General features: G+C 39.2%; 2 protein-coding genes across 6 annotated transcripts in view; one reads left to right on the forward strand and one right to left on the reverse strand.

Moving 5' to 3' along the window:
* parpbp (PARP1 binding protein) overlaps window positions 1-10,871 on the forward strand; it is a 24,776-nt gene extending 13,905 nt beyond the window's left edge. For 2 of the 5 annotated variants that reach the window (XM_055006655.1, XM_055006656.1), the window contains exons 8-11: window positions 62-243; window positions 1,097-1,178; window positions 8,319-8,502; window positions 9,929-10,871. In XM_055006655.1, the coding sequence (XP_054862630.1) occupies window positions 62-243; window positions 1,097-1,178; window positions 8,319-8,502; window positions 9,929-10,248 (768 nt within the window). In that variant the 3' untranslated portion in view covers window positions 10,249-10,871. The remainder of the gene's footprint in view (window positions 1-61; window positions 244-1,096; window positions 1,179-8,318; window positions 8,503-9,928) is intronic. The other 3 variants (XM_055006657.1, XM_055006659.1, XM_055006658.1) reach the window with 3 other exon arrangements.
* pmch (pro-melanin-concentrating hormone) lies at window positions 10,843-12,643 on the reverse strand. The gene is made up of 3 exons (XM_023288943.3): window positions 12,329-12,643; window positions 11,120-11,237; window positions 10,843-11,018 (listed from the first exon to the last, which is right to left on the reverse strand). Exons 1-3 carry the CDS (start codon window positions 12,575-12,577, stop codon window positions 10,969-10,971), a joined length of 417 nt encoding a protein of 138 aa, XP_023144711.1. The 5' UTR covers window positions 12,578-12,643; the 3' UTR covers window positions 10,843-10,968.
* Window positions 12,644-12,844: the final 201 nt, after the last annotated feature.

The following is a 12,844-nucleotide window of genomic DNA, read 5'->3' on the forward strand; positions in this document are numbered from 1 at the left end:
AACCCGCTTCATCTTGTTTCAATATCCGCTCTGATCCAGTCGTGTTGATGTTTATCTGCAGCCAAAAGCTCATGCGGTCAATCACGCCACCGCGTACGGAGGTCGGGACACCGTCAAGGTGCTGATGGCACTGCTGGACGAAGAAGCCGTGACCCCTCCGTGTCCCAACAAGGCAGACCTGCTGTCCGAGGACCAGCCTGTCCTCAGTGGAGCCGATGGAACCTGCTTCCTCATGATGTTCAGGTTGGTTACAGCTGACAAAAAAACAAATGTCAATAAAAATGTTTCTCAAGAACATTCACATAAAAATCAACCAAAATCCAGCGAAATTCGCTGGATTTTGGTTGATTTTTATGTGAATGTTCTTGAGAAACATTTTTAACACTATTTTTCCCAACCAAAAAATGTTCAAAGATTTCCCAAAAATGTTGAAAATGTGGACATCAGAAGTTTCACTGTGAAAATTTTTTTACCCCACATTTTCAAACTTTAAAACGGGTCAATTTTGACCGACAGGACGACACTAGGGTTAATACTGTTTTTACCATTTCTGGTCATGATGAGCAAAAAGCATTTTTTCTTTTTGCGCTGTGTGCAGTTGATCACAACAGGCATGTCTGATGGGGCTTAAGCCAAATTCTTTGCGGCAAAAGAGAAAAAAAAACGTTGCGTTGAGCTATGAAGAAGTCATCACATAGAGACTGAATTAGATTAGACCGTTCTCACAACCGCAGAGTTCAGTCAGAGTGGGAAAACCCCTGAAGCAGCAATTAGACCAACACAGGACTCTGCAACTCTCCACTGAAACCATATGGAGGAAAATCCTCCCACACTGCACTGGAACAATTTCTCTGGTCAAACATCTGAAATAAAAATATTAAAAAATAATAGCCACTGGCCGTGTTTCGGAGGTAGGGGGGTGGCTACACCGTGTTGGAAGTGGAAGATGCTAGTGAAAACATCTTTTACATGCTGGAAACTTGACTGTTAAAGCTACAATAAAGAGAGAGCAGCGCTGTCTTGGTTAGTGTAACCTTCTGGCTTTTCTAATTTATAAACCTCTTGTGCTCGCATCCCATTGCGGCGCTCTCCCCAGATCCCCCGAAGTGTCTACTGGATGTTCTCCAGAACCCCTAAGGAACCGAGTCCAGAGCCGACTAGACCCTCTCAAACCCAAGGTAACGCGGGCCCCTTCATCCAAGAGCCCCAAATCCAAACCATCAGTTACTTCAAATTGAATCAGATGTGCAAACATTGAAAATAATGTCTTTACATCCTGTAATTTCTCCCTGGTATTATATTATTTATTTGCTTAGCTGAAGCTCACATCTTAACGGACTTCCACCGTTCCCATTTGCACAGCTGTGTTTTAGCTCTTAGTGTTGGTTTGAGTGTGCTGTTTAAGTCAGTGGCATAAAATGAATTATTTGTGGGGGATTCAAACCATTAACCAATCCTGACGATAAGTTATCCTATTGTCAGGGCCTATTCGCTTACAGTGCACACTGTAGCATACTTCATATTTGATATCAATATCTCTGTCTTCCTTCCTTCCTTCCTGGCTGCAAGCTCAGCTGCTCTCTGGTTTCACTGGGATGTTTTCAGAGGTCAGTTTAAAACATCTGACAGGATCTTTTTTTGTTGTTGCCTGTTAATGCAGCAGCATGCAGACTTTAGTGTTTGTGTAGTTTTGCTGAGATTTTGTTGATCAAAGCGGTTCTCACAGCCGACACTCAGCAGGGGAGAGTAACTGAATACATGAAACTGGTACTTGAGTATTTCCATTTATTGCTACATTATGGTTGTGTTCCATCTATGGTTCTTGAAGTGCCCTCAGGATTATTAAAATATCCATCCATCCATCCATCCATCCATCCATCCATCCATCGCACTATATAGTCTAACTGATTTTGGATTTTTGAGGCTATATTTTGAGGTAAAAAATAAATCCCATAGTTGGCCAATTGTACATATATTTTTTTAATAGACAAACAAGATTTTTTTTTTGATGAAGAATTTTGACCTAGTTGTGTTTTAAAATCATTAATCATTAGCATTTTTTGGCACATTTTAAACATTTTTTTGCAACTTTATTTGACAGTCATAGTGAGAGGAAGGCAGGAAAGTGGGGAGAAGAATGGGGGAAAGAGCTGCAGCAAAGGGCCATGGGTGGGAGTCGAACCCATGGACCACTGCATGGGGACTATAGCCCCAGTTTATGGGTCACTACCCAGCCACACTTTTTTTGGCACACTTTCAAGTATTACACTACAAACAGTTCATGAAAGCTTCCCAAATTTTGCAAAAAAAGCTCCTATGCTCACTAAAGGTGGTTTTTATGTTTTCTAAAGGCACCTTTTTAAACTAGAAAATCACTCGGAGAGCACAGTACTCCTCCAAGGCTGCTCATTCCTCCATATGGCATTGTCAGAAATGCAGCATTTCTTTATTAGTTATTGATGATCGGAAATCACAAAAACATAGATTGTGGCCATTTAATATAGATGTACCCACAAATAAAATGACCTTGCGCTGAGCACAGGTGTGTGTTGACTTAAATATGTAGCCAGTTTAGCATGCATAAGCTGCTAAGGTTAATGACTGGTCTAATGGGGCTTTTGGTGTAGCACGTTGGGCCGGTAGCCTGGCTTCTTGAATGGATAGTGTTCCACTGGAGCTGGTACTTGGGCACTTGGGGTTGCTGGAGCACCTTGGGTTGCTGTGGTACCTTTGAATCCTTGGGTTGCTGGGTTAGGGTTATGCAGTGGGCGGCGGGAATTGATGGGACTCAGAAACACCCACACAATTTAATAAATTGTTCCTTGTATTCCAATGGATAAGTCCGGATAAGTCCACAGCGGTCGATTTGTAGTAGGATCACAATCATGTGATCATCAGCAGGCAGCTGACGTAGTGTTCACTTGTTGTCATAGTTACAGTGATGCCATATTGCAATGATACAGAAATCTTTAACAAATCCATCGATCCAGACTGTAAGCCGCATCACTGCCAAAATCTAACCACTTGGTCCTTGTGTTATTTCTGACCTTCCCTTAAAATTTCATCGAAATCTGTTTGTCCATTTTTGAGTAAAGTTACAGACAGACACCAATTGTCACATAACTGCGCCGCATTCCTTGGCGGAGTAATTAATTCTGTTGGAGAAACAATTAACTCAAATGTTTTGCTGTTTCTGTCTCCTTGTCTTGGCAGCATGGAATATGGCTAGTACCAGCTAATGTAAAAGAATAACTGCAAATTCCTCAATTGAAAGCATTTTCGAAATACCTCGTTCTGTTTTGTTTGTTTCTTGTTCGAGTGTTTTTTATTTAGTGCCTGGCAACCAACTGGTTTCATTTCCAGCTTCCTCTACTCAATGTATTTCAGCCGTATGTGATGTCACCTACAGCGCCACCTTGTGACGACATGGCACAGGCTAGTTTTGTTTGTTCAAAAACAGTCAATTGAAACAACCATTATTTGTTGGCTCAAAGTGTGCTACACTATTCAATGAAAATCCAACAAGTGAAAAATACTCATCGCAATATTTTAGAGCACAAGATGATGTCTCCACGTATCTTGTTTTGTCCAAACAACAACCCCTAATCAAAAGTCACTCAAATTTAGAACCTTTTTACAATCACATTTTTGCATTTGTCACTGAAAATGACTTAATAATTTATCCACAATCAAAACAGTTGCAGACTAATTTTAGAAACGGCATCACCATTACATCACAGTGAGCACTGACAAGACTTTTCAGTCATAAAATGTTCCACTCATCATCACATTCATTTGAAAGAGGAACTGCACCAGTTTTACACATGAAAGTCTGGTGACATGTGCTGGGGATTGTGGCTGCATATGTGGAAAACGTGCATAAAGCCTTTTTGTGGCTCCAGAGAGAGCTGTGTGAAATCATATAAATGTCCTTCAACAATAAGTTTTGAAAATGAACGAAGAAAGATGCGATCTTTGCAGACCTCTGTGGCTGCTCCTCATCCCTGCTCGAGAACACATCAGCCGCTACGAGCATAATGTGCTGGATTCTCTGACCTAACTCAGGGGTCGAGTTGCAATTGTGGGTTTTGACGAAGGAGAAGACTGCACGGAATAAAAAAGGAAAATCTAACATAGATGATCAGTTTTCCTGTATTTCAATACTGGCCTCAAACATGTAGCATTCCATATAGCATAATGCTATGCTACCTAGGTGTTAAATCATCAATTATAATCATCAAATTATAGAATTTATAGCAATACTTAAGGGTCAATATATAATTTAGGGACTTTTGAAGTCCATGGGATACATCTTGCATACATTTTTATGAAAAGTTAAAAAACAAATGTTTTTTATGCTCTTGATGATCATGTCCTTACAAATTCCATAATTATTTATTAGGGAAACAATCATTTGTTAATAAAAAATGACTGGATGTCACTAAAATGTCAACTAAATAACCGTTTGAATTTAATAACAACCACCTTCTAATTAGCTAAACAATAATAAAATGAGTTTATTCAAAAATGTTTTGATTGTGTTCTTTTTATTAAATTGAGATAATCATGACAGATATTTCTGTTTTGGCAATATATCAAATTTTATATGGAAATTAACTAATTGTATCACCTTCAACTGAGTTCCCCATTACAAAAACACCTCTCCAGGAAGTGTGTTGATTCCAGATCACATGACCTGCTCCACATGATGTCATTTCCTCCTGAAGAAAAGACTGGCCAGACTCCAAGGCTTTCTGAGTTATTTAATATAAAGTAGTGTGTGAGTCAAGTGTGGATTTATGGCATGTCAACAGGTTTAATACAATATCTTTATAAATAACTTTCAATTTTAATTTTACTCAATTGTATATATAATATTTAGAACAATCTTTCTTTAAAAATGCCATGTGGTGTTTGGTTATAGGCGGCCATGCTGATTTTAGACCTGAAAACAGCAAAAATGTCAATTATGATACAAAAAGTCCCACAATTATATATTGACCCTTCAGTTACTTTACCAAGTGAAATTTTGAATGCAACAGTATTTTTTAACAGTGTATTTTTGCTGCACAGCAGCTGAGTCACCCCAAAAACACAAGAGTGGCTTTAGATTTTAAACTAAGCCTGATCTTTCAACATGAGGCTCATCAGCTGTGTGAATCCCCTCTTGAACATGTATGCTAAACACATTTGGTGAAATGGCTCCTTTATTTGATTGCGCTAGCAGATGTCATCTTAGCTCCCCACAATCTGGCTGCCTTCCTGTTTGAGTGCGCCGTAATGGTCCCTGGGCAGCTCACCGCTTCCTGAACTCGGCGAGCGGAAGCTTTCTGCATCAATTTCACTTTGAAGATGCCATATCAGTCGCGTAACTCGACTAGCGAGGGGAACTTGAAAGGTTATTGTTTCCTGTTGTCTGCTAAATGACTTGATCCCAGGCTTCTCCAGCGGTTTCATCATGCGCTGACGTCAACCGGCGCACACGGAGATGGACAGATTTAGTTTCTGCTTTTGGGACGTTTCCAAATCTTTTTCTCAGTGCCACAGATGAGCCAAAAAAACCTTAGTGGAACTCTGCTGTTGCTCCTTTGGACATGAATGACGATGTTTTAGAAGCACGGTGCTGTATGTACGTTTGATTTCAGAGTGATAGTCGTAATGGTGCACCTGTTCTCACTTCTATTACCTGCATGAGCTCATGTGAAGAGCACAAAGCAGCAGAAATGGCTTGCACCTGCTTTTGGAAGTACCACACTGGAAAAAATGCTCCTCTCAAAACAAGAAAAAAAAAACTTATTTCAGGGAACTTTTACGTTGAAATAAGTGAAAAAATCTGCCAATAGAACAAGTGAAAAATGGCTTGGGAAGAGTTCTTGAAATAAGATATGATATTTAGAATATTGAGATCTTAAAATTAGCTGGGAAAACTTAACTGAACTTAACAGAAAAAAACCAAAAAATCAGCAAAAAAATTCCCCAAATTTCTGAAAATTTGCAAAACCTTCAGGAAGAAAATTCCAATAATTCCTTAAAAGTTTCCCTTAACAGTTTTAATGTAAAAACTCCCCCAAATTTGGCAAGAAAATTCTTGTAAATATTTTCAAAAAATGAGTAAAAGTCTTCCAACAAAATCCTAAAACCATCTAAAGTGATTCCATATATATCAGTAAAACTTCTAATATTCTCTTAAGAACATTCACATAAAAATCAACCAAAATCCAGCGAAATTCATTGGATTTTGGTTGATTTTTTTTGTGAATGTTCTTAAGAAACATTTTTAACATTTCTTTTTTTCCACCAAAAAATGTTCAAAGATTTCCCGAAAATGTTGAAAATGTGGACATCAGAAGTTTCACTGTGAAAATATATTTTTCCCCACATTTTCAAACTTTAAAACGGGTTAATTTGACCTGCAGGACGACACGAGGGATAAACTTATTTTGAGTTTTCTTGTAAAATTCAACTCAAAACAAGATAATTTCAAGATTGTTTGACTTAACAAGATATTTAAGATGCATTGTCTTAAAACAAGTCCCTCCATCTGCTGAAATGTCTCTTGTTAAGTGAATTTATCTTAAATCAAGTGGAATGAGACATTTTGACTAAAAATAAGACAAACAGACTTGGTAAGATTTAGAGTTTTTGCAGTGTGTACGTTTGATTTCAGAGTGATAGTCGTAATGGTGCACCTGTTCTCACCTGTTCGCACCTGCTTTTGGAAGTACCATCAGGAGCGTCTTGGTCAGGTGTCCGGCATGGGGTCAGGCGGTGTGCGGAGGTTATTTCAGGACAGCCGTCTGACCACATGGTGCCACGCTGGGCTCCCACCTGTTGTAATTGGATTAGATGTTCTCCATCAGTCATAGTTTGGCCGTGTTCACTCTTCCATCCGCCTCCCATTGTTTCAGATATGTTTTATTAGCATGCAACCAGGGCAGCCGTGCATTTTTAGCTCCATTATTGAAGTGAAGTGTGCCCCAGTCTTGGGGTTTGCTGCTGTTTTAGGTGCTCTTTTAAGAAGTTCTTTTGAAAAGCACAAAGGCTTCGATCCCTTTGTGCTTCACGGACCCACCCAGCTTTGCTCGCTGTATTTTTTTTTTTCTCCCTCAGATTTCTCCTCCCTACTGTGGCCTACTGGCCTGAAGGGTGAAATCCTTGGATTGTGTTAATCCCAAGCAGGCGTAGATCAAACAGTGGATGAAAAGCTGTGGATCTGCGTGCCCCAGGGCCGGGATTGCACTCCTCAATATCGTTGGCTTTGTTAGAACTAACTTGACTGTTCGAAGGGCTTTTTAATGAGGTGCCGTGCTACTGTCTAGGATATTTAACTGTGATGAGACTGAAGAATAGTTTCTCCTGTTTAAAGTGGCATACAGTTGAGCTAATATATGATTTGTCAACCTATATTAATGTCATTAAGGCCCCCATCAGGTGTTCTGTAATTGAGACACAAAATGACAAAAACGAGACGCGAAATGACAATACTGATACACAAAATGACAAAAAAGTTGACATTTATTATTCTTTATTATTGTTTAGCCAATTAGGTCTTGCTAGTCTTTTCTTCAGGAGGAAGTGACATCGTGGAGCAGGTCATGTGATCTGGAATTAACACATTTTCTTGAGAGGTGTGTTTGTAATGGGTAGCTCAGTTGAAAATGATTTCTCGGACACAAAACGACAAAAACAAGACACAAAACAACAAAAATAAGACACGAAATGACAGAACTCAGACAAAACGACAACAACGAGACACAACATGACAAAACCAAGACAAAATGACAATAATGAGACAGGAAACGACAATGCTGATACACAAAATGACAAAGAAGTTGACATTTATTATTATTTATTACTGTTTAGCTAATTAAGTCTTGCCAGTCTTTTCTTCAGGAGGAAGTGACATCATGTGGAGCAGGTCATGTGATTTGGAATTAACACACTTACTTCAGAGGTGTTTTTGTAATGGGGAACTTAGTTGAAAGTGATGCAATTTGAATTAAATGGTCGGTTAACTGCTTAGATGAATAAAGTAATTTAGAAAATAATTCATACATATTAATTAATTGAACAATAGTTTTTAGTAGCGACCTTAAATACAGCCTCACGGAGCTGCAGAGAGTTGTTGCTCTTGAGCAGGAGTGGAAAAGCACTTATTGAGTTTTTAGTGTGAGGGTTTTTGTTTCAAAACACCTGAGAGCCACAGAGCACGATTTAAAATCCAGACGACCGAGGTCACCTGCCCCAAGTCACTGATACTGATCATCAACTATGTCACCGTATCAGCTGGACTGAAGATTGTTTTCTGTTTATTCCAGGCCAGGGACAGAGTCATCAGATCCCAGTTTGCGTGCACCTACAAGGATGAAGAACTGCCCCTCAACCGTGTGCTGGACTTCCCCAGCTCCAGCCAGCTTCCTACCTGTGTGCACCCAGCACCCAAAGCCAAAACCACCACAGCTGCCGGTGAGTCCAGCTCTGATGGGGACGACACAACCACAGGTACGGATTCAACCTCCCATTTCTGCAAATACTACACTGGAAAAAATGCTCCTCTCAAAACAAGAAAAAACACTTATTTCAAGGAACTTTTACCTTGAAATCGGTGAAAAAATCTGCCAATAGAACAAGTGAAAAATGACTTGGTAAGATTTCTAGAAATAAGATATGATATTTAGAATATTGAGATCTTAAAATTAGCTGGGAAAACTTATTTTAAGCTCTATTTTACCAGGATTGTCAAACTTAGGTGTCTTAATCCTCCTGTTGTCCTCATTTACAGGCACCAAAAAATATTATTCTTTTGTCTGAAAAAATTAAAAATTTCCCTTAAACATTTTTTTTTAAATCTCCAAATTTGGCCAGAAATAAAAATTTAAATAAAAATAAAAAACATATAAAAAATTGTTTAAAAAAAAAAAAAAAAAAGAATAAAAATCTTTAAAAAAAAAAAAAAAAAAAAAAACAACCTAAAAATATCTAAAGTGATTCCATATATCAGTAAAAGTTCTAATATTTTCTTTATGAACATTCAGGAAAAAAATCAACCAAAATCCAGCGAATTTAGCTCGATTTTGATAGATTTTTTTCCCGAATGTTCTTAAAGAAACTATTTTTTAACATTTTTTTTCCATCAAAAAATGTTCAAAAATTGTGGAAAATGTGGAAGTTTTGACTGTGGGAAAAAATTTTTTTTTTTTTTTTCCCACATTTTTAAACTTTAAAACGGGTCAATTTGATCTGCAGGACGACAGGAGGGTTAAAACAAGATAATTTCAAGATTGTTTGACTCAGCAAGATATATAAGATGCATTGACTTAACAAGTCCCTCCATCTGCTGAAATGTCTCTTGTTAAGTGAATTTATCCTAAATCAAGTGGGATGAGACATTATGACTAAAAATAAGACAAATAGACTTGGTAAGATGTTGAATTTTTACAGTGTACAGGTGCTATTTGTATTCTACTGCACGCAGAGCAAAGCTCAAAATGTCAACATGAACCGTGCTGCGTTCTTTCTGCTGGAGCAGATTTCTGTTTCCTCTGACGCCACACAGCTGGACCGAGGCCCAGGCACACCTTCTCAGCTCCGGCCTTGAACCCTTCCCGGTCCCAGCCCTGGGACTGGTACTTACCATCAGTCATTAAATGAATCCCCATTCTATAAAACCTGCTCGGCCCCACATCTGTAGTAAAAACCAAAAAGCACACACACTCACACAGACCTTCTGCCCATTTCCCCTTCTGTGTTTTGTTCCGAGGGATTTCAGGCTCAGTTCCATCAAGTTTACATGACAAATGTTGAATTGTAGCTTCATACAATAAACATAAAGTCTGCTTCGACTAGCAGCTAACGTCAGCAATTTCGTCACAACATTTTCCTTTTTTTTCTCTACTGACTTGTCACCCCTGCTTTTGCTTTGTTTCAGTCTTTGCAGCCACTCCTGCCACTGAGTGTCTGAGTGAGGCACAGCGGGGGGCTGCTCTCCAGCAAAGAAGCAGAAATGCCCAAAACAGAGGTGCAGGCCCTGGTAATAGAAAGAAAACTGGCATTCAGATGCAAAGCAAGGGGAACAAGAGGAAGCAGCTGGAATCTGACCAACGTGGCGGATCAGAGAACGAGCCTCCACAGAAGAAACAGCCGAGCCGTGCGTCAGTTAAAATGCCTGGCAAAAACGTCTGCAAGGCCCCGAGTAAGAAGAAGCTAATAGCTGGACAGGGAAAGCTAACCAGCTTCTTCAGAGTCTAATCATTATATCCACTAATTAATCACACAATATGGGCATTCTATCAAATGTAGTTCAGGAAAAGCAGCCGTAGGTTGTTCAGCTGATTTCCCCCAGTTGATTTTTAAACAAATTATACAACCAACATGTTTACTAGTGAGTTTCAGAAATTTGGTAAGAGCCAAGCTGCTGTTTCTTTCTTCTTTTTTTCCTTGTGTAGTGGTAAGCTAATCTTTTTGTGGCTTCATGTATACAGCAGTGTACACAGATAGCATCAATTTTATTATTTAACTCTCAAACTAGAAAGTAAATCAGTATCCCAAAATGGCAAATTATTCATTTAATTAAAATGTCAAAATGTAGACAATGAAAAGCACAAAATCTTGAGTGATAACTGATTCCTCGACCTTTAGCAGTGTGGAAAATGTGGCTGCAAACTGAATGCATCAACTGGAAGTCTGTATTTTGTAATTGCACTTTATCTCTATTCATCTTCAAGACAAGTGATCACTAAACCCCGTGTAGATACTTAAATGTATTTAATCACTGGTTGTAAATGTTGAACTTTTATTTCAGTTGTGTTGAAGTCAGCTCTGTAAATGTGATGCAACTGTTCATTTTTAATAAACTTTTATTTTGTCTTACATATTTATCTGCACACATTTTCTACAAGGAAATGCATTTTAGCACAATGCACTAGGAAGAATTTTTTTTTACATCACATTCATGGATAAGAGAAACGCTTATGCTTCCCAGCAGGGTCGGTACACTCTTCCTATCATACATCGCAGCACTGAAAAACAGGAAGGACACAATAGAGAGCATTGGGTTATGTAAATATTAAGAAATGTGAAATGGTTAAATATGATCTTACAAACGCTTCCTGATTCTTACCGTCAAGGTCGGTGTCCCTGCGATCTATTTTCAAACTGTACTCGGCAGGAGAGTGGATCGAGCTCCGGGTGAAGGCCGGGTTCAGCCCACGAACACTGTGCCCTTTCAGCCTCATGTCCTGGAACATTGTATTGATCAGTGATTACATGTGACACCTTAAGCCCACACACGCTCCCACTATGCAGGATGTGAACTCTGGATGGTCGAGTTGCAGCAACAGCTCTTAAAGGTTATCTATTCTCTTGTAGCGCAGGTGTTGGATCTGCCTTTACCAGCTGATCCAAGCCACAGGAACCCCAAATGGAAGAAATGTGTTCGCTCATTTTTTACTATATCACAGTGGCTTGTTTTCCTCCACAGCTCCGGTTCACCCAGATGTCTTTGTTGCCTCCATTACAGCTGCCTGTTCCCCATTACCACAGAGATAACCACCATGTTCACGATACACAGGAGACACAGTCGTCAGATAAACTCTTTACACATCGCGGCCAAACGTTTGAGGGAACTCTGATACATCATTCTTCCCACTGTGATTCCAATAAATCTTTATAGGCTTGTGATCATTTGACCTTTTCAGCTAATAGTATTTCCCGGTTTTCCAATGCTGTTGTAAAACTTTTTTTTATAGAAGTGTATGAAATATTGACTTAACAGTAGATGCGAGGACGGTGGCCAATTGAAAGAGGTCAAGTGTTCAGTCACAGGATGGAGATAATGTGCTCTTTGTTGTTGAACTATGGCTAGCAGAGGTTGTTTATAGAAAGAAATATCATATGCATAGTTATGATGCATGACTGTCACTGACAGAACAGTATTAAGCTGAATGACAGCAAACAGAATTGCTGAAAGTTAACTCAAATGATCAAAATGGATGGTAAATTTGGATTTAATCATATTGTCTTTCAATCAACAGTGCCTAAAGATTGGTTCACCTGAATATTTAGCCGTGGTTTTGTTTGTCAAGGATCAAATATTTCTGATAATGCAGTTTTATGTGCGGAACTAACTATTCATACTTGGACATTTCAGGGGAACTTGAACAATGCTAACAGTACAGCACAACAAGCGGTATTTTTCTAGTTGCTCCTATATTTGATGGTTGTTGCTCAGAATAAGGTACTTTCCAATAAATGAAGCGATCAGTTACAGCTAAGAAACCCTTCATAATGGCCGATAAAGTTCAAGGGTCTTGAATGTTGCAACACTTACCGAGATGATGAGGACTTCAGGGCTCCCGTCTTCATCCCTGATGGTATTGTCCAGCAAGACGCTCCTTCGGTACACTGGAGGAACCACAGCAGGCTCAACCATGGGCTCGTCACCCCAGATTGAATCCAGGCCTTCCTGTTCTGTCTCACCAACTTCTAGTTTAGCTGCAGGCGTGGCGACAGTGACCATGTTGCCGCTCAGTGCGGAGAACAGCACCAGAGTTAACAGGACAGAGTGGACAGAAATCATGGTATCTGCAGAATTTAGATCTTAAGACTTCTACTGATCTCACCTCACCAAATGGCTGCTATGATGAGTCTCACAGCTGCTTTATATCCTGAGGCAGAGGGACTTTTGTTTCCAACTTAGAATAGTTGAATGTAAAAAATCATCATGTCTCCAGCAAGGATGCTTCTATCCTCAAGGTCAAAGGTCACAGTAAATGGGCTTTAATTCTATTAAAAATAAGGAAAAAGGTGAACAGCTTTATGTAGTCTGTTTGGAGATGAGATGAAC

This window comes from Amphiprion ocellaris, chromosome 21, assembly GCF_022539595.1.
Source record: "Amphiprion ocellaris isolate individual 3 ecotype Okinawa chromosome 21, ASM2253959v1, whole genome shotgun sequence".
Classification (NCBI taxonomy): Eukaryota; Metazoa; Chordata; class Actinopteri; family Pomacentridae; genus Amphiprion; species Amphiprion ocellaris.